A 27,506-nucleotide genomic window follows, 5' to 3' on the forward strand; every position below is an offset into this window, starting at 1 on the left:
AGCTACTAGTGCCTCCTCTGGGATAGTGCTTGGGGTGTGCTATAGACCACTGGGATCCGATTTGGATATGGATAGAGACCTCTTTAATGTTTTTAATGAAGTAAATACTAATAGGAATTGTGTGATCATGAGTGACTTTAACTTCCCAGATATAGACTGGAGGACAAGTGCTAGTAATAATAATAGGGCTCAGATTTTCCTGGAAGCGACAGCTGAGGGATTCCTTCACCGAGTAGATGCTGAATCAACAAGAGGGGATGCCATTTTAGATTTGGTTTTGGTGAGTAGTGAGGACCTCATAGAAGAAATGGTTGTAGGGGACAACCTTGATTCGAACGATCATGAGCTAATTCAGTTAAAACCAAATGGAAGGATAAACAAAAATAGATCTGTGACTAGGGTTTTTAATTTCAAAAGGGCTAACTTTAAAAAATTAAGGAAATTAGTTAGGGAAGTGGATTGGACTGAACAACTTGTTGATCTAAAGGCAGAGGAGGCCTGGAATTACTTCAAGTCAAAGTTGCAGAAACTAACAGAAGCCTGCATCCCAAGAAAAGAGAAAAAATTCATAGGCAGAAATTGTAGACCAAGCTGGATAAGCAAGCAACTCAGAGAGGTGATTAAGAAAAAGCAGAAAGCTACAAGGAGTGGAAGATGGAAGTGATCAGCAAGGAAAGCTACCTTATTGAGGTCAGAACATGTAGGGATAAAGTGAGAAAGGCCAAAAACCATGTAGAGTTGGACCTTGCAAAAGGAATTAAAACCAATAGTAAAAGGTTCTATAGCCATATAAATAAGAAGAAAACAAAGAAAGAAAAAGTGGGACCGCTAAACACTGAGGATGGAGTGGAGGTTAAGGATAATCTAGGCATGGCCCAATATCTAAACAAATATTTTGCCTCAGTCTTTAATGAGGCCAATGAAGAGCTTAGGGATAATGGTAGGATGACAAATGGGAACGAGGCTATGGAGGTAGATATTACCACATCCGAGGTAGAAGCCAAACTCGAACAGCTTAATGGGACTAAATCGGGGGGCCCAGATAATCTTCATCCAAGAATATTAAAGGAACTGGCACATGAAATTGCAAGCCCATTAGCAAGAATTTTTAATGAATCTGTAAACTCAGGGGTTGTACCATATGACTGGAAAATTGCTAACATAGTTCCTATTTTTAAGAAAGAGGGAAAAAAGTGATCCGGGTAACTACAGGCCTGTTAGTTTGACATCTGTAGTATGCAAGGTCTTGGAAAAAATTTTGAAGGAGAAAGTGGTTAAGGACATTGAGGTCAATGGTAATTGGGACAAAATACAACATGGGTTTACAAAAGGTAGATTGTGCCAAACCAACCTGATCTCCTTCTTTGAGAAGGTAACAGATTTCTTAGACAAAGGAAATGCAGTGGATCTAATTTACCTCGATTTCAGTAAGGCATTTGATACGGTTCCACATGGGGAATTATTAGCTAAATTGGAAAAGATGGGGACCAATATGAAAATTGAAAGATGGATAAGGAACTGGTTAAAGGGGAGACTACAACGGGTCATACTGAAAGGTGAACTGTCAGGCCGGAGCGAGGTTACTAGTGGAATTCCTCAGGGATCAGTTTTGGGATCAATCTTATCTAATCTTTTTATTACTGACCTTGGCACAAAAAGTGGGAATGTGCTAATAAAGTTTGCGGATGACACAAAGCTGGGAGGTATTGCCAATACAGAGAAGGACCAGGATATCACACAGGAAGATCTGGATGACCTTGTAAACTGAAGTAATAGTAATAGGATGAAATTTAATAGTGAAAAGTGCAAGGTCATGCATTTAGGGATTAATAACAAGAATTTTTGTTATAAACTGGGGACGCATCAGTTGGAACTAACAGAGGAGGAGAAGGACCTCGGAGTATTGGTTGATCACAGGATGACTATGAGCCGCCAATGTGATATGGCTGTGAAAAAAGCTAATGCAGTCTTGGGATGCATCAGGCGAGGTATTTCCAGTAGAGATAAGGAGGTGTTAGTACCGTTATACAAGGCACTGGTAAGACCTCATCTGGAATACTGTATGCAGTTCTCATCTCCCATGTTTAAGAAGGATGAATTCAATCTGGAACGGGCACAGAGAAGGACTACTAGGATGATCCGAGGAATGGAAAACCTGTCTTATGAAAGGAGACTCAAAGAACTTGGCTTGTTTAGCCTAACCAAAAGAAGGCTGAGGGGAGAGATGATTGCTCTCTATAAATATATCAGAGGGATAAATACCAGGGAGGGAGAGGAATTATTTAAACTCAGTACCAATGTGGACACAAGAACAAAATGGATATAAACTGGCCATCAGGAAGTTTAGACTTGAAATTAGATGAAGGTTTCGAACCATCAGAGGAGTGAAGTTCTGGAACAGCCTTCCAAGGGGAGCAGTGGGGGCAAAAGACATATCTGGCTTCAATACTAAACTTGATAAGTTTATGGAGCGGATGGTACGATGGGATAGCCTAATTTAGGCAATTAATTGATCTTTGACTATTAGCAGTAAATATGCCCAATGGCCTGTGATGGGATGTTAGATGGGGTGGGATCTGAGTTACTACAGAGAATTCTTTCCTGGGTGTCTGGCTGGTGAGTCTTGCCCACATGCTCAGGGTTTAGCTGATCGTCATATTTGGGGTCGGGAAGGAATTTTCCTCCAGGGCAGATTGGCAGAGGCCCTGGGGTTTTTTTGCCTTCCTCTGCAGCATGGGGCACGGGTCACTTGCTGGAGGATTCTCTGCACCTTGAAGTCTTTAAACCACGATTTGAGGACTTCAATAGCTCAGACACAAGTTAGGGGTTTGATACAGGAGTGGGTGGGTGAGATTCTGTGGCTTGTGTTGTGCAGGAGGTCAGACTAGACGATCATAATGGTCCCTTCTGACCTTAAAGTCTACGATAGAAGTAGAATCTAGGCCTCCTGACCATATCTGACAATCTTAATTTTTCGCACATCTCTAATTATTATAATTCAGTTACCCACAGGAGAAAGCTATTAATATGTTCAAACTAGATTAAAAAGAAAGAATGCATTATGGAAGGTAACACTCTAGAATTGTCCTTTATAGAAATGTTTTTTAAAAAAAAAATAGTGAATAATGCATAAAGTCTGTTGAATCAGACAAATCCATGGCCTTTGATGTCTGCTTGAAACTGCAAATTCGGAAAAGTCTGTTCCAGTTTAATCATCAGAAAATATTGCCTGATACCAAGATTAATTCATTAATTGATAAAACATTAGCCTATATCCCCTAAAGACAACTTCATACAACTTGCAGTCCTTGGCAAAATCAATTTGGTAATGTAAAGTTAGGTCAAACCACCATTCAGTATTTTTCTTGTTCTGTCAAAACATTTTTGTGATGACAGTCTTTATCTCCATGCTCATTTATATCCAGATTTCTCTGCTGAGTATGCCAAAAGTGTGCGAAGTTGACAGTTGCACATGAAGAACTGGACTGAGATTAATTACTCAAAGGCCACCGAACAGCCAAGGACTTTGGATTCTACCAAGTTGTGCTGTACTTACCAATGACCTAAGAACAAAAGACTCCAGTTGCTAGTCTCCCAAATATACCAATCTCACAGACTGATCTATTTCCAAAGTAGGCCAAAGCCATGTCAGTTTAAAATATACTTTTAAGTCTCTTTAAAATATTTAATAGATAAATATGGAACACACACTTGGGACTCAAACTGTGCAGCAAATGTCTCTATTAAAACAAAATATCCACTGTACCTTGAAAGCTTTGTTTTTCTCTTCTTTTTGTTGTTTCTCTACCTCCACGTGGCGTGCTAGGCGATCCAGGGTTGAAGCAACCCTTTCCTTCTGATAGTCAATGTGGTCTTTACGCTTTACATTTCTCTACAATTAAAAAGCAAACTGTTATTTTGTAAGCTCTAGACAGTAAAAAGGTATAAGCGCAGTCACACAGAGATGGTATCCAGGCACAAGGACATAATTCAGTGCAGACGCACCAATTTAAGTTTCTATGAGCTACCTTGTGACTGGTCTTACCAACTTAGGAGCACCTGTAATTTCTGTAAAAGAAAGAGTTTACCCCAAATTAGTATTGGTGATGCTTGCCCTCCCCTAAACTGGCCAGAGCACTGGAAAGGACAGTAGTTTCCAACCGGTGGCAATTTTAGCTTGAGAGCACTGTTGCCAATACCCCAGTAGAATGAAGTCAGCCAGGACCAGAAGTACAGATGTTATACAGTGAAGAGGCAACAGATTCTCTTGCGTCTCCTTAAGAGGTTAATTCCTTCATCTTTTTACTTCATTATACTGGTAAAAAAAACTAACAACAAAGACTAAAGCAAATCAGGAACTTGAAGTAAATGCTTCCCGTTTCAAGAAGGTGAAAATCATTCATAGAAGCAAGTAGGTACTTTTGCCTTCAGCTCAGCAGTAAGAGGAATTGTAAGGGATTTTAGAGAGCTAGTTTAAACGTTACTTGTCCAAAAATAAGATAATATCTATATGTTTTATGGAGTGTTGTAATCATTTTGGTCCCAAGATTTCAGAGACACAAGGTGGATGAGGTAATATCTTTTTGTGGTTGGTCCAAAACTCTCTGGACACCACCTACTAATAAAAACCTCAGAGAAGACTCCACACCACTATTCACAGAGGAATTTAAGGGTATCATCAAATCCTTCCCCAAACAACTTCAGGAGAAACTCTACAAAGGGGTCTCAAACTCAAATGACCATGAGGGCCACATGAGGGCTAGTTCATTGGCCCGAGGGCCGCATCACTGACACCCCGCCCCCTCGCTGCCCCCGGCCCTGCCCCCACTCCACCCCTTCCATGAGGCCCCGCCTCTTCCCACCCCTTCCCCCATTCCAACCCCTTTCCCTGAAGTCCCCACCCTAACTCCGTCCCCTCCCTGCCCCCAGAGGGTGCATGAGGGGTGTGGCGGGGGCTCAGGGAGTTGAGGTGCAGCAGGGGGTTGGGGTGCAGGCAGGGGGCTCAGGGTACAGAAGGGGTGTGAGATGCAGCAGGGGGCTCAGGGCAGGGAGTTGGGGTGTAGGACGGGTGTGGGATGTGGCAGGGGGCTCAGGGCAGGGGGTTGGGGTGCAGGCAGCGGGCTCAAGGCAGTGAGTTGGGGTGCAGAAGGGGTGTCTCAGGGCAGGGAGTTGCGGGGCAGGGTGCAGGAGGGCTTCGGGCTCCGGGGTAGCAGTGGCGCACACCGGGACCGGGGCCAGGGCAGGCTGCCAGCCCCGGCCCCGGCCCCACTCCACTCCGGGAAGCAGCTGGAACCATGTCCCTGCGGCCCCTGGGGGAGGGGGACGCAGGGCTCCGCACGCTGCTTGCCGCGCCTCCAGGTACCTCCCCCAAAACTCCCATTGGCCGCGGTTCCCCGTTCCTGGCCAATGGGAGCTGCGGGGGGGGGGCCTGCCTGGAAGCCAGGGCAACACACGGACGGAAGCCTCTGCTTCTCCCCCCTCACCCCCCCACCGCAAGGACGTGATGCCAGCCGGCGCAGGGCTCGAGGGGGGCAATCCCATGGGTGTAGTTTGCCCACCCCTGGCCTGGAGGTAGGCTGGGGGGGGGGGGCAGACGCATGCCACAGGAAATAGCCCCGGGGGCCGCGTGTTTGAGACCCCCTGCTCTACAACTTCACCCCCCTCTGCCCCCAACGAACCCACCCCAAGGACCTTTCTACTTCCCAAGACACCCAAACAAGCGAACCCAGGAAGACCCACCATATCTGACCACAGCAGTCACACTGTAGGAATATCAGGACTCTCGGAAACCATCCTCAAACCACTCACCACACAAAAGGCCAGTTTCCTCCAGGACACAACCAGCTTCCTCCAGAAAAGCCGCAACATTAACAACCTCCTTCAAAAAACCAGCCTTACACCATGGACGTCACTTCCCTGTGCACCAATACCTCCCTCTGGGACAGCATTGCTGCCTGCCTCAAATACCTACAAGATAATGGACAACACTCCTATATCCACCCCAAACATCGCCATTTCATCCTCACCCATAACAACTTTACATCCAACAACAAACACTTTGTCTAAACCCTGGGAACAGCCATGGATACTAGGATGGCTCCCTGATGTGCCAGCCTCTTCATGGGCCACACTGAGGAAGAATTTCTGGAAATATGCACCACTAAACCAATGATATGACAGATACATCAATGAGATTTCCATCCTCTGGAGAGATGACCTAAACTCCCTCATATATTTCCACCACATCTTCAACAACCACCATCCATCCATCCATCCAACTCTCTAGAGCACCCCCACACCAGCATCAACTTCCTGGACACTAAGTTCAGCTTCAACAATGGAACCCTATAGACTATATACAAGAAACCCACATGTAAGTGGGGGATTTGTTCCGCCATAGTAGGGGAATTTCTCTATTTGCACAGTACCCCAGCTGAACCGAGTGACCAAAAGATCTGAGTCTCTGCCCCAATTAACTTTATCCTCGTACCCACCCACCCTGACTTTCCCTCTCAGCCCCTGTGTGAGCAGGACTCGCACCACACAGGAAGGGCTGAGCCCAGGAGTCCCTGGGTGTTTACATCAGTCTCGCCATGAGCAACTCTGAGCAGGGACGAGGATGCCCCTACTCACTTGTTACCCTTTTAACCCATAATCAGTGTGTGACACATGGCCAGAAAGGGTTAAGCAACTTGCAGACTAATTGACCCAGATTCAACCTTTAAAGACATGTTAGGAAAGTATGTGAATAGTAATTAGGGCCATTCCATGTTAAATAGGTTAGAGCTTTAAAATGTAAACTTGCATTGTTAAAGAATTTTAAGATAGACAGACTAACAAGATATAGATAATAGATAAACATAGTAATTGTAGTAAAGGTTAACAATGTAACCAAACTACTACTGTGCTAATAAGCGATGGTCACATAAATACCACCCTATACCGGAAACCTACTGACCGCTACACTTACCTACATGCCTCCAGCTTCCATCCAGGACACACCACACGATCCATTGTCTACAGCCAAGCTCTAAGATATAACCACATTTGCTCCAATCCCTCAGATAGAGACAAGCACCTACAAGATCTCTATCAAGCATTCTTAAAACTACAATACCCACCTGCTGAAGTGAAAAAACAGATTGACAGAGCCAGACGAGTACCCAGAAGTCACCTCCTACAAGACAGGCCCAACAAAGAAAATAACAGAACACCACTAGCTGTCACCTTCAGCCCCCAACTAAAACCTCTCCAGCGCATCATCAGAGATCTACAACCTATCCTGAAAGATGATCCTTTACTCTCACAGATCTTGGGAGACAGACCTGTCCTCGCTTACAGACAACCCCCCAACCTAAAGCAAATACTCACCAGCAACCACACATCACTGCACAAAAACACTGACCCAGGAACCTATCCTTGTAACAAAGCCCGATGCCAACTCTGTCCACATATCTATTCAAGTGACATCATCATAGGACCTAATCACATCAGCCATACCATCAGGGGCTCGTTCACCTGCACATCTACCAATGTGCTATATGCCATCATGTGCCAGCAATGCCCCTCTGCCATGTACATTGGCCAAACTGGACAGTCTCTACGCAAAAGAATTAATGGACACAAATCTGACATCAGGAATCATAATACTCAAAAACCAGTGGGAGAACACTTTAACCTGTCTGGCCATTCAATGACAGACCTGCGGGTGGCTATCTTACAACAGAAAAACTTCAAAAACAGACTCCAACGAGAGACTGCTGAGCTGGAATTGATATGCAAACTAGATACAATCAGCTCAGGATTGAATAAGGACTGGGAATGGCTGAGCCATTACAAACATTGAATCTATCTCCCCTTGTAAGTATTCTCACACTTCTTATCAAACTGTCTGTGCTGAGCTATCTTGATTATCACTTCAAAAGTTTTTTTCTCTTACTTAATTGGCCTCTCAGAGTTGGTAAGACAACTCCCACCTGTTCATGCTCTCTGTATGTGTGTATATATATCTCCTCAATATATGTTCCACTCTATATGCATCCGAAGAAGTGGGCTGTAGCCCAAGAAAGCTTATGCTCTAATAAATTTGTTAGTCTCTAAGGTGCCACAAGTACTCCTGTTCTTTTTGCGGATACAGACTAACACGGCTACTACTCTGAAACCTGTCGAAATGTAACCAAACAGTTCCTGTCTAGAGCTGTATTCTGTTAATTCAAAGATCAAAAGGAAATATTAACATTTAGATGAAACTTGGGTGAAATAATGTTATTGTCTATATGTCTCTTTAAAGTTTGTGGTAAACTGTCTATAAACTGCTTAATGGATAACTACCTTATGTTAATCCATGTAGTTAATTACCAGTGATGTTTAGGAAACAGGAGATTTCTTCAAAAGCCTATTGTTCACCCAAGGACTCTGTGCTGCCCAGGAACTGTATAAAGGACTTTTGGGACTTGTTCCTTTCATCTCAAATCTGTTTATGCTTCATCAGGGGGAGCATGAGTTGCAAAACCGAGGTATCCAACTTCATTTGGATCACTCTGGTATTGGACAATGGACTAAACCTATGGACTAACTACGGTTGCCAACCCTCCAGGATTGTCCTGGAGTGTCCAAGAATTAAAGACGAATCTTTAATTAAAGATTATGTCATGTGATGAAATCTCCAGGAATTTGTCTAACCAAAGTTGGCAACCCTAGGACTTAATTCTAAGAACTCTTTGCAACTCCAAAGCTCAGCATCGCTACTATGAAACTGATCTCAGAACTGTACTTATGTCTGTATGTATAATGATTTTTTAACCAATATTCTCCCTCTTTTCCTCTTTAATACATTTTAGTTTAATTAATAAAAATTGGCTGTAAGCATGTATTCGGGTAAAATGTGAAGTATTCATTAACCTGGGAGATAGTGTGTCCAATCCTTTGGGATTGGTAGAACTTTTCATATGATTAACAAGATTTTCAATAATCTCCATCATATTTGACTTGGCTGTCTGGGTGGGTGCCCAAAGCTGGATTGCTTTGTTTTGGGAGCTGTGTTTTGGCTTCTGTGTAATCAGTAAAGTATTGTAGAAGCTGTTTGGTTGCTGGCTTGGTGAATTTAAGTATTAAAATAACCACCAGTTTTGAGGGATTGTCTGTCCCATTCTTTGCAGTTTGCCTTAATTGAGCATTCTCAGTATCCCTCCCGCCCCCCAGGACCCTGGTCACACACGGCAATTCACTTAAACATATATACAATGTATTTACACCAAAAACCATCTCTCTGGGGATTAAAGAGCACGTCACAGCGTAAGCACTGCAAGGAAATGGCTTGAGTAAGATTCAATGCAGTAGTCTCTAAAGTGCAATAGACTTTACATTAACAACAAATTTACAAGTCTGGTGTCCTCTTCCTGGACCCGGATGTGCTGCTGTGACGCTGCTGGTGTGGCACTCACCCAGGATGGGTTTGGGCTCTGTGAAAGAACCTGTTCTCCACCTTCGGTTCTGGCCTCCAGTCAGGACACACTCCCCTCTGGGTCTGGCACTTATGCCCTCTCAACAGACTTTGGGAAAGGGCCTGTCTCCTCCTCCCCCACTACACAAGTACACACAAACCTGCCGCAAGAGCGAGAGACTCAACCAGTACTATCACTCCAATGCTACTTCATCTTCGGTTGCTGCTCTGGTTCCCTGGCTCTGGGCTGCTCCTCTGGCTGTTGTACCCTCCCTGGTTCTGCTCTGGGCTGCAGCTCTGGCTCCGGCCTGCTATGCTCTCCTTGGCTCTGCCTTACTCTGCCCTGGCAGCCCCAGCTCACAAAGAGGACAGGCCCTGGGCTCTTGACTCCCTCATTGGCCTGCCTGCCTACCCTCTCCATCCAGCTGACTTGGAATGCTGGCCTCTCTCCACTGGTCCTGGGGACCTGTCAGTCTCAAGATCCTGATTCCTCTTTGGCCCTTCTCCTTGCTCCTGGTATTGGGAGAGGTCCAACCAAAAAGCCCCGCTAAGTTTCAGTAAGGAGCCAAAAGCTCCCTTCCACACTTACCCTCACAGATCCAGTAACCACCCCAGGCACACCAAGAAATTTGTTGTCTACAGCCAGGCACTCAGATACCACAGAATAGGCTCCACGCTGAAAGTCTGGGATATACATCTTGACATACTCAAAACCACCATCACCAAACAAGGGCACTCCACCAGAGGAGTAGACTGTATCATGGAATGGGCTACCCAGATACCCCAAGAGAACCTACTTCAATACAGAAAAAAAATCCCACCAACTGCAAACCATCAGTTGTCACCAATCACCCCACACTGGAACCTATATAGGGTATCATCTAACAAATACAACCCCAACTTAATGGGGTTCACATACTGAAAAAAAAAACCTTCCCAACCCCCCTCTTCTGACTTTCAAACAACCTTGCCAAAGTCATCAGCAGAAGCAAGCTCCCCACAGACCAGAACATACCAACTCAAAGCAGCACCAGACCCTGACAGACCAACAGATGCAAAACTCGCAGATGTATCTCCACCACTAGGATGATCAACACCCTGCAAAACACACCTTTCAATATCCCTCGGACCTACACACGCCTAGCACAACATGTGGTGTACCTTATCCAGGGCATCAAATGCCCAAACAACAATTATGTGAGTGAAACAAGACAATCACTATGCTCTGAAATACACTCTCACAGAAAAATGATAAAAGACAAAAATACCCTGTCACCCATGAGCAAGCACTTTTCACAGAAGGATCACTCTGTATCTGACCTCTGAGTCCTCATTACAAAAGGAAACCTGCACAACACCTTCAAAAGATGAGTTTGGGGGCTGAAATTCATAACTTTGTTAGACACTAAAAACCATGGACTGAACAGAGACACCATTTTGTTTCTCATTACGACAAGCCATAATCCACTAACTATCCTTTGTCATGTGACTGCAAAGGTGTTAATTGCACACTTCATCTTGAATAGTCTCTTGCAACCTGTGTTAACTCCTTATGCTTAATTGTAGGTTCCACCTTGTATTTAGCTATAACACTCTGAGTACCTTTCCCAGACCTGAAGAAGAGTTCTGTATAGCTCAAATGCTTGTGTCTTTCACCAGCAGAAGTTGGTCCAATAAAAGGTATTACCTCACCCACCATGTCTATCCTATGATATTTTTTAGGCATAATTTGTCTGTGCATTTTGGGAATGCAGCACTGAAACATCTGTAGGAATAAAACTGAGGATAAAAAGTTATTCCCATTCAAAAAACCAAGCAGAAGAACATTTTACCCACTGCCCATAAACATTTTCCAAAAGTGTAATGTACTAAATTGTAAACTTAAGTGCTGAAACTGAAATGTATTAAAGTTTAAGGACAATTTAGCATTAGAATCTGTTACAGTACAACCATTTTCCTTTCCCCTAGTAATATTTTTATTTACACAAATAATAAATTTGCCATGTGCAAAGTCTTTTATGGATGTAGACCTCACAACATTTCATGCTCTTTACAGCATGTTACTTAAATGCCTTGCCTAAAATACAGTCAAATGAGATTCACAGTATGTTACAGTTCTACAAAGTACTTCACCAAAATACGTCAATCTGAGTCAGAAGCTACAGTGTATTTAGCATTTTTGGAGATGCTTCAGTTATTCATGCTGCTTGTGCTAATGGACTTGCCCTCCTGTCTCTCAAACATACCATCTACTCAGTTTCTACGGAGATGTAGATGAAGATTTCAGTAATTCAGGATATGTCTACACTACAACTGGTTGGGCAGCATAGCCACAGCTCTGCAACTGTGCCATTGTAGTAGTATAGATGATTGCTACATGAACAGAAAGGGTTTTTCCAGCTATGTAGTTAATCCACGTCTCTGAGATGTGGCAGCTAGGTTGATGGAAGAATTCCTCCATTGATCTAGCCACACTGAGGATTAAGTCAACCTAACTACAGTGCTCAGGGCATGACATTTTTCACAGCCCTGAGCAACATAGCTAGGTTGATCTAATTTTTAAGTATAGATGAGGCCTCGCTTTGCTCCTTGACTAAGCACTCAAACAGAAGATCAAAGCCAATCAACCATGACCTCCCCACAGAGAGTAGGTGCCCCAACTCAGCTGTCAAGCTGAATATGAATTGAAGGAAAACAATTTCCACATTAGAGAGACCATCTTCACACTGAGACATTGGAAAAAACATCACTTTTCAGCAAAGCCTTTTCTTGTACTTTTTCTAAGCTTCCCTTCCTTATTACTGATAACACTAACACACTTTTGCAAACAAAAGGTTCATCCTTATAATCAATTTTTACTTCCTGTTCGGTTTGTTAAATGTCATACTTGAGGGTTTGACAAAATATTCCCATATAAGGGATTGATGCCATTTATTCCATTTTGCACATAAGTATCTTGGAAAGTAGTAATGATGGCAAAGGAAATTTAGATAAAGCACAAAAACATGGATTTTTTTCCGGTTTGTTTTTAAACTAGCAAATTACATTAAACAATCCAAATAAGCAGCACCTCTTTTTAAAGAAAATATCAGCAACCATGGGGGAAGGACAGATCAGGTTGCTTTACAATGGGGTTCTATGAATGAGTTACAGAAGACACAGTATTTTTATTTGCACAGCACCAGCGTACTGGGCCTACAACCAGTCAGGAGAAAATATTGCAGTCTGGACTATGGAGTAAAAACATTTTCATATAGGGAATGACCACATATTAGCACAAGCTACTAAAATTAATGTGATTCACAATACTCCTGCAGTTAGTTGAGTGTAACGACATCCCAAAGATTAGTATTTATTAAATCCACAAAAGACAGCTGTGACTGCAAATCACCTTACATGTTTGCTTTGGTTTACACACCAACACTGAGTCTAAACTATTAAAATTCTACATAAAGAAATTGATAATGTCCAAGAATGAAATATTATAACATACTCACATGAACATTAGAGCTGCTGCTAGGTTCTTCATCATCACTACTGACAAGGTCAATGCAATCAAGCACAGGTCTTGAAGGCCCTTCCTAAAAGAGGTTTAAAAAAGCATGGCTGTTTTTCTTTAAGTTAAATTTCTATACACTAATATATTGGGATCTAGTATATCACAAATATATGGATACACTGGCCAGTCATTTCATGGTGTGTTCAGAAATGCTATTAATGGGTTTCTCAAACACATGCTGTGATAAAATCTTTTTACTTAGCATCCTGCGTCCCACAATTCTCTCTTGGTCTTCCTCTTCTCCATTGCTTCTTCTGTATATAAAAGTCAAGTAATCAGCTTGAAATTGTTCATTTTATTTACCACTCTTTCTGTTCGTCCCCTCACCACCCAACTTTCTGTTACGTTCCTTTTGATTGGTTTTTGGTTTACCACGTTCACATGCTTTAAGGAATACCATGTCAGTGAAACAAATATCCCACCCTATTTCTCCAACTGTACTTAGGCATCAGTCTATTATCAAGAGATGGAATACTAGATCTCACTATACAAAGTGATACTCAGCCCACAAAACAAATGTTTCTGTCAGAAAAGTTAAGAGTTCAACACTCAGGAAACGAAGCATTACCACAGATTCCTTCTTAAGCATTAAAGACTGTTAACACTTAACACTGGAAATAGTATCACACAGTTGCCCCCCAATAGTTTTTTCATACATAATACGCACTATATATTACTTGTCTACATGACCTGTACCCTGACATATGTCTATGTACACAAAAGGCATTACATAAGCCAATCAATAGAAAAAGTTTTCTTCATTTGTTTTATTAAATCTTTATCAGATGTAAGAAGGAATTGGATGGGACACCATACGTTATTAGTCAAAAGTGAGGATTCTGGAAAGAATGGCACTTGCCGATTGCCCATCGTGGTAGATCTCTATCCCATAAAGAAAACTGACATGCCATTGTGAGTCTGCACAACATCAGCATAACACAAACCAGCACATAGATGCAGACTGCCAAGGAATGATATAAGTGAACTAACGATGGGGACAGGAACAAAATTCCAAAGTACAATGCGGGAACAAAATAAATAAAGGGAGTATGCCAGGGGTCGGCAACATTTGGCACGCGGCTCGCCAGGGTAAGCACCCTGGCGGGCCGGGCCTGTTTTATTTACCTGCTGATGCAGCAGGTTCGGTCGATCGCGGCCCCCACTGGCCGCGGTTCGCCGTCCCGGGCCAATGGGGGCGGCGAGAAGCCGCGGCCAGCACATTGCTCACCCGCGCCACTTCCCGCCGCCCCTATTGGCCCGGGACCGTGAACTGCGGCCAGTGGGGGCCGCGATCGGCCGAACCTGCCGCGTCAGCAGGTAAATAAAACTGGCCCGGCCCGCCAGAGTGCTTACCCTGGCGAGCCGCGTGCCAAACGTTGCCGACCCCTGGAGTATGCCATTGTTTAAAAAAAGTCATTCAAAGTTAAGTCTAGAGCTTAAGTCTTCCTTGTTGTGACAAAACGTTAATAGATTTTAAGGGAAAAGGACCATTATGATCATGTAGTCTGACCTTTTGAATAACAGACATACATACGGTGGTTTACAGTATCCCATATTGTTTGAATCATGCCAGAATAAGATAAGTAAACCTATATATGTAGCACATCAAACATTAATTTCTGCAGAATCTACAATCATTTTTTTAAAAGTGTCCAGAGCTTCTATATCTGAAATGATGCAAGATTATCTTTTCAGTCTCCAGGCAGCTATAGTGTGTCTGTAGCGATTCATAGCTTGTCCCAGAACATTAGAATTTAATTAACAAAAAACTAATTAGTTTCACTGCTACTATTCAGAATCTTATTAGTGAAAAAAAAAAAAAAAACCTCAGCTGTACTTTGCTTAGCCAGAAGGTGGTGAGAAAGATGCAGCCCTGGATCAGCCTCTAAGAACTCCAGGGAACCTCCTTTTCAAGAAGCTTTTGGGATAGTGGGGTTGGGCTTCACACCATCATTCCCCTAAAACCTCAGATTTGCACATCTGTCCCTCCCATTTTGTATCAGCCTCTGGCTAGCAGGTGTCTATTAATTTTTCAAACCTTTTGGAAAATGTATCTATGTATGCATTTACGTACGTCATCAAATTAATGCCTCAGAAACAGCATGTGCCAGTTTATGCTAAAACCTAACTATGCTATGAATATAGTTATAAACACATATACAACAATATAAATATAGAATTGAACTGAATTTTGACATCCATGAACAGAGTTTGCATCTGTGACATAGGCTTATTTTTCAATGATAAGAAACTTTATAAGTATACTGAAAATCAAGTGTTAAACTACAAAACTGCCACTGGATTATTTGTGCTCACCATTTTATAGCAAAAGAAGATTTCCTATTTAGTTCAAGTCTATTTCTTCAAAGTGACTAGCTTGGATTGTGGATAGATGCATCTAGTAGTGTTTCTGCTTTCTCTAGGGTAGTAAATACAAAATCCAAGTACTTGTCAGAGTTTGGTCAGGAATAAAAATGGCAGTCTTAGTCCAGAGTTTACTCCTCCCAGGACCAAAGCTTTCCTCAGCATCCATGTGGTGCAACTTAAATCCAGAAAGACAAAGACTTGAGAGTTTGTCTATTCAGTACACAGTGATTCAAATGGATAGGAAAGATAGCCTTTGAAAATGAATGAAAGGTACTTCAGCAAGCAGCTAGATTTTGCTTTGTGGTAGAACCATGTGTTGCATGTCTATCTTTAGATCTTGGGAAGCCATTTACTAATACAAAAATTGTCTGCATCTTTTCCCAGGGGAAAATATACAATATCTGTAATTATATTCTAAGAATATGAATAATACTCCAAATGCTCAAGGTCTCATGGGAAGGCAGCCATTTTCTTTATGAACACATCAGCAGGTCTCACTGCTTTTCTTGATCATCTTGCAAGTCTTGCACTTGACTCCTTACCTCCACAGGAGTGTCTGCAAGACTATCACTCCTTGTTTCCGAGATTTAGAATCTGGCTGAGATTTTGTAGTCAAGCTGTAGAAATTACCGGAAACTGTTTACTTGGAAGAACAGAGTTAGTAATGTATTTTCATTTCTAATTACATTACATTTTCTAAAGTGACATAGCAGATGGAAACAAAGAGGAGGTCCAATACCATCTAGCCAGCCACCTCTCCACAACTGTTTCACAGACCACTGGGTTATTTTGGGGGGGTGGGGGGGGAAAGAAATTGAGGACCCCTAACTTAGCAGATCCACTAACTCTCAAGGACCTACTACTTGATGTACTTTTTAAAGAAATAATTGTCTTTATATATTTTGGCTATTCATTCTTCATATTCTTAGTTTCCCATCTTATAAATACCGAGTCCAGTAGGACTATCCTCAGAAGTGAGTGTTTGCAGGTTCTTTATGTCACTATCCTATTAGAATGATTTGGGATAGAGTTCCATTTTTAAAAGAATATTCCATCCTGAATAACCTATTTTACTTTGCCGTTCAAACTGTGTTCATGAATTAATTCATTAGTTCTACAACACAATAAGCATGCATGATGCTTTACAGACAAATGAAGATAATTTCTTGCTCAGAGAAACTGACAGTCAGAATTAGACATAGCACTGTAAGAGATAAATAATTGTTACGGAACAAAGAGGAATTGTTACAGAACAAATTCTCTTTTGTGAGGTACACACCCTGTTGGTTCCTCTTTATTTTTGTTCTAATGTATGATTTTTTGAGGGGGAGATTTTCAAAGGCCCAAGTAGCAGTTAGACCTCAATTCCCATTGACTTTCAACAAGAGTTGGGTGCCTCACACTGTGCTTTTGAAAAATCTTACTGGAGAAGAAAAATCAGCCAGTTCAGAAGACATGAGTAGAGGTCACTACAAGACGGCTCAATTAAGTTAACGAAGCTTGAGGAGGAATTTGAAAGAGAGGAGCAATGTCAATCTCACTGTTTGTTCTGGAGACACAAGTTTCCTGTGATTCTGGAAAACCGCAATGTAAATTCTATGGATTCTGTCTTCCCGAGTTTTCATTCAGATTCCATATTTCAGTTCCAACTACCATACTGTAGAGCAAAGAAAGAAAGAAAGAGAACCCAACTCTCCACAGAAGTGTTACAGTATGCACTGTACAAATTCAGACAGTTTCTTTCAGATAGGATCACATGATGTCATAATTTAACGTCGTATAGCTGATTTTATAGAAATGTCCATGGATGTTAATTATACATGGTGCCGCACAAGATGCAAAGGCTACAATCCTGCCAAGACTGACACACAAGCTCAACTTTAAGCTGAGCTTCATAGGAGTACTTAGAAAATTAAACATGTTCATAAGTCCTTGCAGGATCACCACCAAACCAAGGGCTCTACTTGCTCAAAGAGCTTCTAAACTAAAAGGAAAAGATGAAACAGATAGGATCCTAGAAGATGGAATAATTAAGCTATGTAATTTTTTTGTTTACTGTGTTTACCCTTTGCAAAGATAGTTTTTGTCAAGAAGCCCTTAAGAGGAGTCCAAAGTTTTTTATTCCTTTTTCAAGAATTTAGATATAATTGTTTCATCAACTGAAAAGAAAAACAAAACAAAACCTTCACAAATCAAACTGCACTTCATTATTTGCTGTAAGCAGAGTGAACAATGTGAAAGAGACTGGGGATATGTCTAAGTCAAAGTTTCAACTCCATTTTGTTCCGTGAACAACATTTTTAATGGTAACCTTAATGGTGCCCTTCACTTTGCATCGTAACTTCCATGTTGGATTAAGACATCCAGTTTGCGTTGAAAAAACTAACTTGGTTGTGACAAAGCTATTGTAGCCCCTATCCTGCTCATGCTAAGGCATAGGATACCTCAGAGAGGTCTTACAATGAGAGCACCATCAAGGGCCATCAGCGTTGAATGACTTTCCCCTAGTCGAACAGTGGGTTTTCTACCTGTAGAGCCACTGACTTTGAAGGACTCTCCGCAAGCTGAAACGCATGGGCAAAAAGGGACAGAGACTGTTTTAAAAGAGGGGTGTTTCTCAGAGCAAGGGGCCAGACCATCACAACATGCATGACGACCAGCCTCAGGACACAAAAGGCAGGAAGAGCTACCTAGTCTAAAAACGCTGATCAAACCCAGGATTCACAGGAGGGATGAGACTAGACTAAGGAAGGGTGTACCTTCAAGATTTTGTTGTTTTCCAAGATCAGTAACTCTCTAATATGCTTTATTAATAGTAAAGTGTCTCTGGTTAAGAAATTCCTTTGCTAGATGAGTTTAAGAAACCAGAGCTTCCACAGCCAGGATGACTCTGGAGGAACATGCCTAAGCAACTGCAGGCCCATGGGCGGCTAGGGCACTAATTTGGAGATCTAAGGCAGCCAGATCACAGGGTCCCACTGCCCAAGAAGGGTGTCAGATATGGGGTCTACACCTGGGATTGCACCTGAGACACCCAGAGCTAGGAACAGTGACCGGTAACTACCAGACCCTGGGGTAGCTTAGAAGCACCAGGGGCCCAGGATTCAGGTCTATTTACAAAAGACTGGTGACTGTCCAGAAGAGAGGAGTGGGCCAGGTTGTAATTTTTTTATACCGGAGTGGGTAAAAATCAATGATTACAAAAATAAAAGTGGGATGTTTTTATTGAAATCAGATTTTTTTCTTTAAATTAAATAAATTTTCTTTTTAAAAGTCTATTTAAAAATTAAATTTGAAATTATGACCATGTGTACTAAAGCCTGAACACACTATAATTATTAAAATTATTTAAATAAAAATACTAAATGTTTAAATATTTAATTAACAATATAAATTAATAGTTAAACATTTAAATGCAAAACTTGTTTTGCTCAAGATAATGATTTATTAAGCAAAGGATGGATTATCTGTAGATAACTGAACTGGTTGTTTTGGGTCCTTCAAATTTTTAAAACTAGTGGATCTCATCTTCTCACACTCTTTTTTATTCATAGCTTGGAAGAGGAAAACAAGCGTTCCTACTTCTTCAATTCCCAATTGGTTTCTTAACTTTGAATGAATTAGTCATTGAACTGAACTAGCTGAACAAACTGAAATGAAGAAAACGTCTCTCTGCACATGCAGATGAGATTACTGCTGTTAAAGGCTCGTTTTGTACTTCAACAAACTCTGGTTCCAGGAGCTCAGCCAGTGACTTCCACCAGTTCAATGTTTCTTTGAAACTTCAGAAACAAAAACAAACAAAAAAAAAATAAAGTACACATGAAAAACAAGATTCAAAAATCAGTTATTTAAATCGAGGTTCCCTACTTGCTGATTTAAATTATGATTTAAATTGCTTTGATTTAAATCAATCCACTCTGATGTACATATGATTTTGTATTAGTTCAGTGCCCTGGGCAGTAGGAAGAGTTTCCACACAAATGCATACAGTAGGATTTCAGAAACTGTGCTTGCAACTTCTAAAGTACTTTACATTTATTCAGCAGGAGACAACGCCACATTTACACATTGTAAATTAAGTCTCTGATGAGCAGCCAATCTAAGTCAAGTCCAATGAAAATACAGGATAACATGCTATATTTTAAAAGGATTGCTGTCACCACCCTTATTTTTCATATTCTACAGTCCTTTTAAAATTAACCCCAAATGGGGTTTGGGGTTTTTTTTTAAAACTTATTTTCCAACTGACTATTTAGTTTTTAGATCAAGTTCGGAGTTTGTGAAGCTATCCATCATTTCCTGATAGAGAGCAAGGTTTGCCTGAGCACCTACTGATGGTGACTGGAGCAGGAGAAAGAAGCACCTGTAGACAGCTCAACGCCTGCTTACCAAGCTGATAGCCTATTTTAGAAAGAAAAGAAAAGAAAAAAAAAAAGTCCTCCGCCCCCAATTTATGTATCAGCTTGTGAAAGCTCAAGCAGGAGAGGGTGAGCACAAATGCAGATTAGGTATGTGAAACCTGGGCCCGTTGCCGGAGAGTGGGCCCAGGTTAAAGTCGTTGATCCACCACTAGTGTGTAAAGGGAAAGTAAATGCTCTTCTCACAGCTAATAGCGCTTGCCCTCTCTGGGAGAAAGGCAGGAAGAAAGGTGTTGCACTAATAGTAGAGTTCCCAGGTATCTGGTTTTCGACTGGAACGTCCAGTTGAAAAGGGAAACTGGCAGCGTCAGTAACTGGCCTCTGCCACTAGGAGGGAAGGGGGCCAGGAAGAGCAGCAGCAGCTGCTGCTGGAGCCTGGAGGAGCACCTCTGCTTAGCAGCTGCTGCTCTTCCCGCACCCCCAACCTGACACAGAGAAATGCCTGGCTCCCAGACAGGGCTCCAAAGTACGTACCAATGCCATCCAGGATGTGTGTGTGAGTGTGTGTAACCTGTCTCCACCACCTGCCCCCCGCCGCCCCTCTGTGCCCCAATTTCCCCACCCTGACCCCTTGCTCCAGGGACCAACCCTCACATACACGCCGCTGTGCCCTAATTTTCCCACCCCCTGCTCCAGGGACTGATGCCCCCCTCCGCCCCACTGTGCCCTGATTTCCCCACCCCAGCCTCTCGCTGCAGGGACAGATCCCCACCCTGCTGTGCCCTCATTTCCCAACCCCACCCTGCTGTACCCTGATTTCCCCACCCCAGTCCCTTGCTCCAAGGACCACCCCGCCGCCCCGCTGTGCTCCAATTTCCTCACCCCAGCCCCTTGCTCCGGAGACTGACCACGGCCATGTCCTAGTTGGACTGGTGGGGAGGTTCCGCATCAGCTCCTCCCAGCCCTGCTCTGCAGACAGCAGGTGAGTTCCGGGGGGATGGGGGAGCGAGCAACAGGGGCGGGGATGGAGAGTGAGCGACAGGGCCTCAGAGGAAGAGGCAGAGTAGGGGGTGTGGCCTCAGGGAAAGGGGTGGGGCAGGGCTGTTCAGTTTTCAGGGATTAAAAAGTTGGCAACCCTCACTAATAAGGAGGAAAAGGGGAAGTGATGACAGAGAGACCCTCTCACTCTAGCAGTTGTCCAGGTTTCACATGCCTCAGCTGTTGCTGTGTTTATCAGTTGCAGCACCAAATTCCTTGTACTTTAAGATCAAACTGAACTAAAATCCATGGACACTATCCAATCTTCCCACCAAGCTGTTGGGACTCAAGGCTCCCCACAACCATTACCCTTTCTGGGACTTCTAAAGCTGGCAAGGGGTAACGGCACAGGCAAAAAAGAATGTTCACTCTCTACAGAAGACACCTAGTGTGGTATCTCAGTCCCTGCCCGTCTGCTCCGAGTTACAGCTTCCTTCAGTACCAAACATCATTACTAGGTGCACACAGAGACCATGTCCTCAAACAAGTGAGGACAAGGGTCACTAAAGAGCAGACTCATTAAAATCTACACCAGGGGTTCTCAAACTTAATTGCACTGCGACCCCCTTCTGACAACAAAAATTACAACCCCCAGGAGGGGGGGAGGGGGGGATCAAAACCCAAGCTCACCTGAGCCCTGCTGCCCCACCAGGTAGGGAGGCCAAAGCCCAAGCCCCACCACCCCAGGCAGTGGTGGGGGGGGGGGAGGAAAGGGGCCAAACCCCAAGGGCTGCAGCCCCAGGCAGGGAGCCTGTAATCTGAGCCCCACCACCCCAGGCTGAAGTCCTCGGGCTTTGGCTTTGGGCCCAGGCAGTAAGGTTCAGGCTTTGGCCCCGGACCCCAGCAAGTCTAAGCCAGCCCTGGCAACCCCAAAAATGGGGGGTTTGAGAACCGCTGATCTACACTATCTATTTTATAATGTTGTGGGGATTACTATTTTACTTAGAGTTTCCTCACACAGTCCTTGAATCTACTGCATACCCAAATCTGTACTCTATTTCCTTATTGTGTGCGCGCAAGACTGGTCATAAGTTGTTCTCCTGTAAAGGAAAATTGTCCCTCCATTCTTCCATATTTCCTTCCATCATAGCATTGCTTCATTGACAAAGGATTGAGGCCCACTGCCATGTAGTATTATACATGTCCCACTTTCCTCATAAGTTTAGCAATGCATGTTTCTAAAAGTTGTAGTCAGGCTCTGACAGCCTTAAGTAATATGCACACACAAACTACATCAGTGGTTCTCAACCACGGGTCTGGAGCCTCCTAGGGGGCCGCAAGCAGGTTTCAGGGGATCTGCCAAGCAGGGCCAGCATTAGACTCACTTGGGCCCAGGGCAGAAAGCCACCACCCCACTGCATGGGGTTGAAGCCCAGGGCCCTGAGCTCCACCGCCCGGGGCTAAAGCCAAAGCCTGAGCAATGTAGCTTTGCAGGGCCCCCTGTAGCATGGAGTCCCAGTCAACTGCCCTGCTTGCTACCCCCTAACACGGGTCCTGGCTTTTATATACAGAAAACCAGTTATTGTGGCACAGTTGGGCCCCTGTACAAAATCTGATGTCACAGGAAGGGTTCAGAGTCAGAAGCCACACAACAGCATTCTATAATCCATTCTGCACTGTGTGTGTTAAATAGTACTCCACATCCTAACTAAACTGCTATTAGGCTTCTATTCCTATTTGTCTCCCTTATTTCTATCAGGTAACACGGGGGAGATTCTGGTGCCATTACACAATGTGCTGCACACCTTACTTCACAAGTAGTCTCATTGACTTCAGTGGATTACTCAGTAATATGCCATTGTACTGCATTAAGGGTATCAGAATATGACCCAGTCTATCCATATGCGTGTCTGACAAAAACTAGCTTTGTTCTGCGGCTCTTCTATTCAGCTCTAGCTGAGATGGGTAATTCATTAGGGCCCCAACCTGTAATGAGGTGTGCAAAGGCTCATTGTGTCTCAGCAGAGCCGACTGAAGTCACCCCTGCCCACCCAGACCGATGTCATTGTAGGACTAGGGCCTCAAATCCAAACCCCTTTTTAATACAGATTCTCTTGACACAGGCATGTCAGCTCAGGTTGAGAATTAAGCTGCTTTTTTAAAGTGAAAACTAAACTATTTTCTTCTGCTTTGAAAATTTGAGTTTTTAAAATGACACCAATATTTTATTTAACATACAGTAGAGATAATCAACATTGCATATTCAAACCTTTAAACATTTTATATATTTAACTGGCAAAAGTATCTATAGTTATTGAGCCAACATCTACTTACACAGATAAACTCAATGTCATCTTCACTTTCATCCTGCATTGCTGATTCACACTTATGAGCCTTAGCAGAGCTGAGAGACTCCATTATCTGGACAAAAATAAACCAAAATATGCTTCATCATTGACTTCATTTTCCTCACTGCATAACCATGCAGTTCTATACCATTTTGAATAGCTTTCCCCCCCATCCAATCTGTATCCCAAAACAAAAACGAACACTTAACATTGTTAAGTGGTAATTAAAAATAAACAACAAAAATAGAAAGCAGCAAGTGAACAGGAGAAAAGACATTCTTTGAGCTAAAATTTGAACTCAGTGACTATTAATATCTGCATCTTCCGAGAACTGTGTAAAATATGGCCTTTTCTACACAAGAAAAATAGTTACTGGTACCTGTATTCCCAGTGATAGCAATGCTGTAAGCTCTACTACAGACAGGGCTCAGGCATTTCTACTACCATGTTATGAAAACTCGCTCAGTCATGTTTTCATAACATGGTGGTACAGAAGACCGAGCTCTATCTCTACTAGCAACAGCATCAGCGCAGTTGCATCCTTGCTACAATACAGGTATCAAATTTTATAGTATCGATGCATCCTACAAGAGCCAAGTTATAACAAGTTGAAAGTTACCTAGGAACTTCACGTTTGTCAGCATGACCACAGGCATTGTGAACTTTATGGCAACAGTGATTAACTTGGATAGCTGCTCTTCCTCCAAAAGTACAGGGTCTGACCAGTTGAGCTAAAGGAAAATTTCTCTATACGCTTTTAGCAGTAGAGGCCTGGGTCACATAGGTGAGCAGCTTTGATACTAACAGAACAGAGGTACAGATTAGCCAGCACACTGCAGTATTAGACAGCTATAGTGGAGTTTGTAATTAACATTCTCTTACCTGCAAGAATGTATTAGTCTAGAGGGGACAGAGGAAACAATACGATGAGGGGACAGAGGAAACAAAATAACAAGGCATCAATAGTTCCATTCCAGTTTCATCAAAGCAGCTAACATGCTTAATGGGAGGATAAGCAGAGGGAAGCAAGGGGAGAGGAGCAGCAGTGGCAAAGAAAAGCATGAGCCTTTCATTGCCCTAGCTGCCAGTTAAAGAGACCCCAAGCTAGTGACAAGGGCAGGTTGCTAAGAAACTCCCCGAGAGTTCATAATGCCGGACGGACCCTCTCACCATAATGCTACGGATGCACTTGGCTGCTGACCACCAGGCCCTGCCCACAGCTGAGCAGCACAGACACGGGGAGGCCAGTGGCTGCTGTGCTACAACCACAGAAGACTTTGCAGCAGCCAAGGCTCATAGAGAAATCACAGGCCCCTTAAACCGAGGCTCACCACGGAACGGTAGCGCTGTCAGGGCCCGCCCCGCCGCCGGACGCATCAGCTCCCTTAGCTGCAAGCCCGCGCGCGCCTCGGCTCCCAAGCGGCCCATACACCCCAGCAGGCAGCACCTCCGCGTGAGCGTCGCCCAGCGCGCGCTCCGCTTCCTCCGAACTCCGGGCAGCGGAGACCCGCGCTGCCCGCTGGGAGTTGTAGTTCCCAGCGCATCCCCACGCCGGAGCGGCGGCTGTCAGTGTGGTTCTCAGCAGGGGTGGCATGCGGGAACCGCGACGCGGCGCTGCCAGCCACTCGCAGCTAGGGCTCCAAGCAGCCTCCCCCCGGCCCGGCCCTCTTCACTGCTGCTGGGACTTTTCCTTTCATAACGTGTTACACGGGAAGAGGCAGGTGCCAAGCCGCGGCTGGGAGCATCCTGCCTCCCTGCTGGGCGGGCGCTGCCAGCTCCGTGAGGCACGTGGGCGGGGATCTGCTCTCCCAGCAAGCGCAGACACCCACCTGACAGCCTCGTCGCCTAGGTGTGTACAGCATAGACATCACAATGTGCGTGGGCAGGTGCATCAGACTACCCTGCCCCTGAGCTGTATTAACCTAGCCCAGAGGTGCACCGAATAAGGTAAGACGCGCATCCGAAGTCAGAACCTGCCCTGAGCTTTTAGCGCCGCTGCAGGATGTAACAAGCTCTCTAGTGTAGCCATAGATGTTTCCCTTTTGCTTAGTACTCTGGCTCTGTCCCATTCTCTTTAGGGAAAATTTCACTTTGTGACCAGCAGAGACTTTCTGTTCCAAACTCAGAATCCATGGCGATGTGTCCACAATTGCTCCACACACCACTGAAGCTTCACAGATGCAGATCCTAGATCCATAGGATTAGAAAGGATCGCACCAGTCATCTAGTCTAACCCCCTGTCAAGATTTAGGATTTGTTATGTCTAAACCAGCGGTTCTCAACCCCCGGCCTGTGGGATGCATGCGGCCCAATTAGCACACAGCTATTCTATTGAAAATGTTGAAGAAAATGGAAAAAAAATGTGTTTGTCAAAATTTTCCATCACAATTTTTTTTTATTTTTTATTAATGGAGATATCCTATCTCCTAGAACTGGAAGGGACCTTGAAAGGTCATCGAGTCCAGCCCCCTGCCTTCACTAGCAGGACCAAGTACTGATTTTGCCCCAGATTCCTAGGTGCCCCCCCCCAAGGATTGGGCTCACAACCCTGGGTTTAGCAGGCTAATGCTCAAACCACTGAGCTATCCCTCCCCTCCAAATTTCAATGCTTAAGTGAAAATTCAAATACAAAAATATTTTTGGCAAAACAAACATATTCTCGGAATTGCTGCTTGTCCCCATCCTCTATAGGTTAAATTTCCTGGTCAGACTGCATCTCCTGTGATTACCACAATATCCTCTCCTGGAGATGAGAGGCAGTGCATCATGGGAATCACTGGGCATGCTGCAGCATGGGACTTACCCAAAAGTGAACTATTGTGAATTTGTAATTGTAACTGTGAATTTTAAGAAGATGAAATAAAGAAGGGAACCCCTCTTTTGGAAAAAGAATCCAAAATCTCAATTTTTCCAAAAATTTCCAGGGTCATCTTTGCAAAGGTGCTGGAGCTGCTCTGTAATAATTTATGAATACTGCATATAAGCTGATTATAGGAATGTTTACTGTATGAATATGTTGAATTAGTTTATTAGCAGGCTGTTGTGGGGAAAAAAGCAGGAAGGAAAGACAATGGCTCCACATAAGACACCTCCAGGTAAACACTACCGGAGGGGGGGGAGGAAGGGGGAGATTAAAAGACAGTGCCTGAGCTATTCTAGCCAAGTTACACAGCTTGTTTTTCAGATGCAGGGAACCAACAGATGAAAATATAAATATAAATATTTACAATATCCAGAGGGGAGGCTGTTGTTTGGGAGCTAGTTGTGGTGAACAAACTGACAGACACAAACAGCCATGTGGGGTCTAAAAGAACTAGGCTTTCCTAGATTTCCAGGAGACTGGTAAGCCTCAGGTGAGGGAGATGTGCATATAGATCATTTGTTGTTTCTCTTTTGTTATCCCTTGTTCCTACTGTTAAGATTGAATTATACCTTGTTTTAAGAAGTCTGCTTTGGGTCATTGTATTTATCACTGTTCACAAGCTGGATGAACCACAGGTTGAACCACAGGTGTTCAAATGGATGAACCACAGGTATTCAAATCAGTTGAACCTGTTGGAGTAAACACAGTTCATCTAGTGGGTACTGTAACCCAGGACCTGGTCTAAGAGTGGGAGAATTGTAGCATTTCACCCCAGGAAAGGCAAAGGCATGAAGTCTGACGTGAGTGGGTGCAGTCAGAGATAGTAGAGAAGGGGTCAGAGGTAAAGCTAGCTCTGTACCCATGATAATCATTATTGCTCACATCTGAGGAAATTGGAGGGGAGACTTTTCTACAGTGAATGAATATATATATTTTTGTCACTGGTCAATGAATACTACATGTTATTGTCAGCAGTTTGTAAGTATAATCTATAAAGTTAAGGAAAAAAATCCAAAGAACTTGAATCTTATATATTAATAATTGTAAACAAACCTGTGAAAGTATGAATGGTATTGTGGTAGTGCCTAAGAACCCAGTTATGGACCAAGACTAGGTGCTGTACAAACACAGAACAAAAAGATAGTCCTTGTCCCAAAACTGTTTACAATCTAAGTATAATAAAAGAGAAAACAGATGGATACAGAAAGACATTATTATTATTTATTATGGGAGAGTACAAGGAAACATTGATAATATTGGTTAGATGATAGGCTGCAATATCAGCACACCAGCTTGCTATCTGTTGTCAAGTGTTTTGTAGGCATCATGGCAAAGGAGAGTATTAGGTAGGAATTTTAAGATTTTGTAAATATTTATGAATGAAGTGTTTGTTTACAAAATCAGCTATTGTTATTGAAACTACAGAAACAGGATGACAGAGTTAATACTAATTGTTAGTATAGGCATTTCATTATCTATTTCCTTTTAGGTGTGTACTGTTGCTGCTTATTAAAATGCTTTGTTAAATTGTTCTACTTCTCCCAGTCCTACTGTCCTGACCTCCTGTTTCACCCTATTGCATTGGTGG

General features: G+C 43.3%; 1 protein-coding gene across 3 annotated transcripts in view; it reads right to left on the reverse strand.

Annotated features, from left to right (window-relative positions):
- Positions 1-24,512, reverse strand: part of LOC112118249 (E3 SUMO-protein ligase ZNF451) — an 84,500-nt gene extending 59,988 nt beyond the window's left edge. For 2 of the 3 annotated variants that reach the window (XM_024216494.2, XM_024216491.2), the window contains exons 1-4: positions 24,226-24,299; positions 23,042-23,128; positions 12,940-13,023; positions 3,767-3,892 (exon numbers count right to left, since the gene is read on the reverse strand). In XM_024216494.2, the coding sequence (XP_024072262.1) occupies positions 3,767-3,892; positions 12,940-13,023; positions 23,042-23,128; positions 24,226-24,228 (300 nt within the window). In that variant the 5' untranslated portion in view covers positions 24,229-24,299. Of the gene's footprint in view, positions 1-3,766; positions 3,893-12,939; positions 13,024-23,041; positions 23,129-24,225; positions 24,300-24,386 lie in introns of those variants that run through there. The other variant, XM_024216493.2, reaches the window with a different exon arrangement.
- Positions 24,513-27,506: the final 2,994 nt, after the last annotated feature.

Source organism: Terrapene carolina, unplaced genomic scaffold (genome assembly GCF_002925995.2).
Source record: "Terrapene carolina triunguis isolate 2854851 unplaced genomic scaffold, T_m_triunguis-2.0 Scaffold42, whole genome shotgun sequence".
Classification (NCBI taxonomy): Eukaryota; Metazoa; Chordata; order Testudines; family Emydidae; genus Terrapene; species Terrapene triunguis.